The sequence below is a fragment of the Falco naumanni genome, chromosome 9, assembly GCF_017639655.2.
Source record: "Falco naumanni isolate bFalNau1 chromosome 9, bFalNau1.pat, whole genome shotgun sequence".
Taxonomy (NCBI): Eukaryota; Metazoa; Chordata; class Aves; order Falconiformes; family Falconidae; genus Falco; species Falco naumanni.
In genome coordinates this window covers 4032549-4038548 of record NC_054062.1, presented here as the reverse complement: position 1 = coordinate 4038548, position 6000 = coordinate 4032549, and the positions used below count along the sequence as shown (strand labels likewise).

The window sequence follows — 6000 nt, the reverse complement described above, 5'->3', positions numbered from 1 at the left end:
GGAAGCGGCAGGGGAGCCGCGTTCAGGGCTTTAAATCACCCCCGGGATGTGATGGCCCAGGGTTGGGGTGAGGCGGGGGGTGTCTGGCGGGGCCTGGCTCCCTGAGGGAAGGTGGCCCTGGATCGTTACGCCTTGACCCCCCTCGCCCCGCTGGCTCCGCGGGGGGCTGCGGCCCCTCGGCCCGCGCTGCCGGGGGTGCCCGGGAGGAGGCGGGCCGCTGGGTAAAAGCCACGACACAAACAAGGCCCGACGGCCCCACCGCCGCCCTGCGGGGCTCTGGGGGCGCTTTCCCGCCTGCTCGCTCGCGGGCGGGGGCAGGAGCGGCGCCGCGCAGGCCCCGGTGGGCGGTGCCTGTGGCGGGGCGGGGCCCGTGGCGGGGCGGGGCCCAGGCCGCGGTGACGCTGGCGGCGGCGAAGGGCCGGGAGGGCGCCGCCATGGCGAGCCAGTCGCAGGGCATCCAGCAGCTGCTGCAGGCCGAGAAACGCGCCGCCGAGAAGGTGGCCGAGGCCCGCAAGCGTGAGTACGGCAGTGCCCGGCCCCGCCCCGCCCCACCGCGGGGCGCTGGGGGGCCCGCAGCGGCGGGGGTCCCCGGCCTGGCCTAGCCCGGCGCGGCCGCCTTAGGCCTCTCAGGCCTGGCCGCCTCGGGGGGCTGCCGGCGCGGCCCCGCCGCGGGGTGCGGGAGTGCGGTCGGTCTCCCGGAGCCCCTCGGCCGCGGGGAAGCGGGGGCCGCCGGAGCCCCCCGTGCCCCTGGGGGACCACTCCCCGCCCGGAGGGGGGTCGGGGTGGCGGGGAGCGCCGCGGGGCGCCCAGGTGTCCAACCGCAGTGGGATGTGCCCGGGCAGCGGTGCGGGCCGGTGGCTGGAGGGGCCCGCACAGGCCTCGGAGGGGCTGGTGGCTCCTGGCCCGGTGGGGCGGCTCTCTAGGAGGGGATCCCTGTCAACACCCTTCATGGCAGCAGGGTCTTCAGCTGGGGGATGCTGGTGCTTATCTATTTCTTTCCTATCTTTAACTTGTTTTTTTTTTCCTTCTGGATGAAAACAGTGTATTTGCCCGTCAATGGTTAGACATTTTATAGAGCAGAAAGAGCTACTTCTTGGGGATCCACGTTAGCTTTTCCTGTTAAGCGACAGAAATCGTGGGTACAAAGATCCCCCCACCTTTACAAATGTCCTGCTTCAAGCATATATACATTTACTTATTTTTTAAATGAAGCTGCCTTGTCTAGTGGTTCTACCCCGTGACGGTGTTGCAAGAAGTAGACTGCTGTAGTTCACTCTAATGATGATAACCTCAGAGGGGAGAATGTGGTGGAAAGTCCAAGAGGGGAAGTTGATGCTATAGCCAGTTTTTCTATTGCTTGCACAGTTGGCCTGCTGCAGAACTGAGCCTTCATGTTCTTCTGTGCTCTTTGGGATCACTCAGACGGGCTGCACGCTCCCGTCAGCAAGGCCGGACCTGCAGGTTGCCTAATGCATCCGCTGGCTCAGAGAACCTCTTCATTTCTCACTGGTGGAAGCTCACTGTGTGGCGAGCTTGGTGGTCGTTTGGTGGCACACAGGGTGACGTCGTGCTGCGGAGGTTGGCTAACACCTCAAAGCTGAAGGGGCTCCGAGGGTGTGCGATGCCCTCCTGATGCATCCTATAGAAGGGGCTGCCGCAGTAGCAAACGCTGTAGTGGCTCTTGTGCATTGGGTAGCTGGAGAGGTGTGGGGGAATATGCTTTCAGTACTTTCTTTTTGTTTCATTTGGTATGTTCTTTGAAAATAGGAAAGAATCGGAGGCTGAAGCAGGCAAAAGAAGAAGCCCAGGCAGAGATTGAGCAGTACCGTCTGCAGAGGGAGAAGGAGTTCAAAGCCAAGGAAGCAGCGGTTTGTTTTCTAGATCATTCTGTTACCTACCCAACCCTTTAGCCTTGTGTTTAGGGTTACTGGCCCTGAGAGCAGCCCTCGGAATGGAACGTGTTGCCAGCAGAGTACTTCCCTAACTGCCTTCCTCTGATGCACAGCCACGTGTCACGACAAAAAAACAGTGGAAGTGAATCAGAACATGGTGTGTTGCATCTCAGCAGCCAGAACTATTGACTGGTAGGGAATTAGCTTAATGAGCTCATGTGTTGGCTAGTGCCCTGATGGGTGGCAGCCTCCCAAAACCTGCTGTATGTAGCAGCATCAAAAATATACCAGGCTTATTCCCCCGTGACAAGCTGTTTTTTGTGATGCTAACGTGGTAGAGACCACTTGCCTCATAGATGCTTTGCTGTTGCTGAAGCAGTTGTAAGGCTTGTATCCTGCTTAGCAGTGTTGCCTGCTGTGTCCCAAGGGGTGTGTTTGCCTTTCCTTCTGAGCAAGAGGAGGTGTTCCCAAAAGGTGCAGAACTGAGGCCCTTCACCAGCTGAGGTTCACCAGCTGCCTGTGGGCCTCTGTCAGTTCTGAAATCGTCAGGAAAATGACCTGGCAAGCCTCCCCTCTGTCCATCTTCCGGTTAGCACAGTACCACCTCCTCTGTTCTTCTGCATAATAGGCTTTATGTCAGTAGGTCAGGATTAATTTTTTATAATTGCTTGTTAGCTTAGTTCACTAGGCATATGGTATCATGTGCTTCCAGGCTAATAAAGTGAACTTCACTGCCTGTCAGCTGGGTTTGTTTTATTTATCCTTCTCCAGAGAGAGAAGCTCTTTGAATTTCAGTCCTAGGGTACTAGTCTCTTTCAGCATGTTTTTTCAGTGCCTTTTTGCCCCGCCCCCCCCCCCTCTTATGGGGGTTTCCTCTCTCTGCCCTTGCTTATGGGTCAAGAAGGCATTGTAAGCTGTGAGAGACTTGCTGTGTGTATCACGTGGCCCACAGTCCTTTTAGGAAGGCAGAGATTTTTGTATATTCTCCAATGGTAAAAGCAGTAGGATGATGTGAAGACTGTGTTTAAACACAGGTGTTCCTTTTCTTACACTGTATAGTACAGTAGTGCCCAGGGGTTCCTGGTTGCAGTTGCCAGTGCAGCAGGACCTTTACTGCAGGCATTCTTTATAAGCTCTTGCTTTAAGGTGCTAGATAATGGATAAAAGAGGATAAAACGCATGGGCTGTGGATGAAAGGCAAGCCTGGGAGAGTTTAGTGGGGAAATCTTGAGCAGAGAATCCAGAAATACTACTATTTTTAGGTTTTTTTAAGTTCAGTTCTTTCCCCAGCAAATGTTAATGGTTGAGATGCACTGAGGCAGTCCAGAATACCAAAATTCAGAGCTGGGCATAGTGTTTCCTTTGTCAAAAAGAAAGCATGTGAGCTTTCTCTTTCCTTTGTTATTTGTAGGCACTTGGATCTCATGGCAGCTGCACCACTGAAGTTGAGAAAGAGACCCAGGAAAAGATGAGCGTAATCCAGCAGAACTTCCAGAAGAACCGTGAGGTGGTCCTTTCCCAGCTGTTGTCACTAGTGTGTGACATCAAACCTGAGATCCATGTGAATTACCGCATCAATGGGTAGTAGTGGAAGAAGGAATAAGCATACTGGAAATGCTGGTAGTAACATCTTGAGCTTGAGGTGGAATGTACAGCTCTCAGCCATACCTTAACTGTTCCTCCTGTAAATGTGTTAAATTATTTCAGTGAGTTGTAGGTCATCAGTATCTTACTGGAGTTCTGTTAGTTTCTCTCTTGACGCTGATTCAGAGCTTATTCAAACATTAAATGGCCATGTCTCAAATCTGTGCTAAGTTATTAAATATACATTCAAGTTGGCACATCAACTCTCCCTTTTTATCTGGGTGATATTCAGTGAGAGGCTTTTCTCTGTGAAGTAGAAAGGAGAGAGATCCTGGCCAGGTTTAAATGGAGAGTCTGTGTCAGTAATTATTAGATCCATATAACTGTATTCTTGTTGACCAAAATGCATTTTTTTGGTGTGTTGTTAAACTTTGTACAGGGGTTAAGCCTTGTAAGAAGAATTCTGTGGCTGTACAGTGCTCACTGATAATTTTCAGGTGCTTGAGTTTCTCTGTATGGAATATCCTCTGTATATTCTGCTGTTAGCTTGAGTTACAAGTCTGGCACTATGACACTTGAAAGTAAAAACACTTATTTAACTCCAAAGTCTGCAGTCACTCTTGTTGTTCCTGCTAACTTGTTCTGAGTGCTGTCAGGTTTCTGTGTTGCATGGGAGTTTGGACTCATAAAAAAATCAGTACTTAATAGTCATGCTTCATATTTTTTTTTAAAAGAGATACAGCAAGTGTCTGAAGGTCGTTGCAGGTAAGTTAAAAACCCATTACTGAGCTCCTCCTCTTGGCTTCAATCTGATGTGTTACCTGCCAGATCATTCTGAAAACCTTCAGGAACAAATGTTCTTGTGCCATTAGGGGAAATAAAATGTTGCCAGTTCACTAGAATAGTTTGATAGCCAGGCACTGTGCAGTAATTATCCTTCCTTTAGTCAAGTACTGGTCACTGCTTGTTTATACCAAGGTCACACTGTACCCTGCAGCATCCCGCTATACCTGGGAACAGCGTGAAATAAGTGTGTTGTGGTTGTCTGTGCAATGCTTTCTAGCTCTAATCAGAAATACACATGAATACATCAGGGGGTTTCATCTTTCAGCAGTTTCTTCCTCTCCTTGTCACCAGAATATGAAATGTGGCTTTGCTTTTTTGTTGAGTTCAATTCAAGGCTTTTAGCAGAAAAGAGACTTAGATCAGCATGTACCTGATGTAACCCAAGAATCATTCAGTTCAGGATCTATGCAAGAAACCTTATTGATGCTGTTCCTCAGGCAGAACATCCTGCATTTCCACAAGCCCTCAGCATAGCATTGAAAAGCCTCTCAGACTTCTAGAGCTGGAGTGCGATTGGGAGGGAGGAGAGTGGGATGGATGGGAAATCATAACAAAGGAACTAATGTCTGCCTGCAGTCACACAGGGCAATGAAAGAGTAGATGGGTAATATTTTTGTGGTAGTGTACTGTAGCTCTGAAAGGATCTCTTTAGGAATTCAAGGTATTAAATGGGTTGTAAAATTAAAACAAAAGCCTCCTGCAAAGTCAAATGTGCCAGGCTGGGGAAAAAGCCAGGTTGGTACAAAGAGAACATGATCAAAGCAGTTTTTAATCAGTCTGCTCTAATGACTGGAGAGGTGCTATGGCCTCATAAAAGGTTGCAGCCATGCTAATTCTACTCTGTCCTTCGGAGATGAAACATTTCTTCCTGTTGAGAACAGGTGCTCAGACTCCAGCATGATATTCCTCATAAAAGTTGTCCTAGCTCCAGGCTGTAATTAGCAATTTCATCCCATTAGTTTATCAGTGAAAGACTGCTGCTCTGTCCAGAAAAAATATAGTGTGCGCCCCACTTTCTCATATTGGTTCATAAGTTTCCCTTTGTTAACGAGGTCTTTCTATCCTTACTGTTTAGAAGAGGAAGAGGCAGGAGAAAAGGAAAAAACCCTTCCCTGCTTATTCTTGGCAGAAGGTGGTATGAAGATGCTCCCCTTAGACTGTGCAGAAATTGCAATATGTTGCAAGAATATCAGTTTTCTGTACTACTTCCCTGGAACTTAACTGCTGAGAGTTACCTTACTCTATAACTTTGAACAGAAGAAAGTATTTCCCATTACTGCTCTCCGGGAAGGCTGGCTTTGTTTGCAGTGTAGGTGTTTGAATTTATACTGAGATTCTTCCATTTTGCACTGTGATGCTCTGAGAAGGGGGGGACCTACTGCTACCTTCCTGCCTAAGCTAGGCTGTGCCAGAAAAATACTCTGCAGGAAACCGCCAACCTTCTGACAGAGGTATGGAGTTGGACATGTGGCTTCTTGCCTCTGAGATCTGATTTTCTGTACTTTCTGCAGCAAGTTTGATTAGTAAAACACCCCAGCTGCTAGTACAAGCCTGTCTCCAAATTCTCCCTGTTGCTGATCTGCCTCTGTAATCCCTCACAGATGTGGCTCCGTGTGTATGAGCCATGGCTTGCTCTTGTACCAGGAGAAAAAGGTCAGGAGGTGCTTTGGGTACACAT

General features: G+C 49.8%; 1 protein-coding gene across 1 annotated transcript; it reads left to right on the top strand.

The window, feature by feature from the left end:
• Positions 1–363: 363 nt before the first annotated feature.
• ATP6V1G1 (ATPase H+ transporting V1 subunit G1) lies at positions 364–4082 on the top strand. The gene is made up of 3 exons (XM_040607142.1): positions 364–516; positions 1768–1868; positions 3304–4082. Exons 1-3 carry the CDS (start codon positions 435–437, stop codon positions 3475–3477), a joined length of 357 nt encoding a protein of 118 aa, XP_040463076.1. The 5' UTR covers positions 364–434; the 3' UTR covers positions 3478–4082.
• The last annotated feature ends 1918 nt before the right edge of the window (positions 4083–6000 follow it).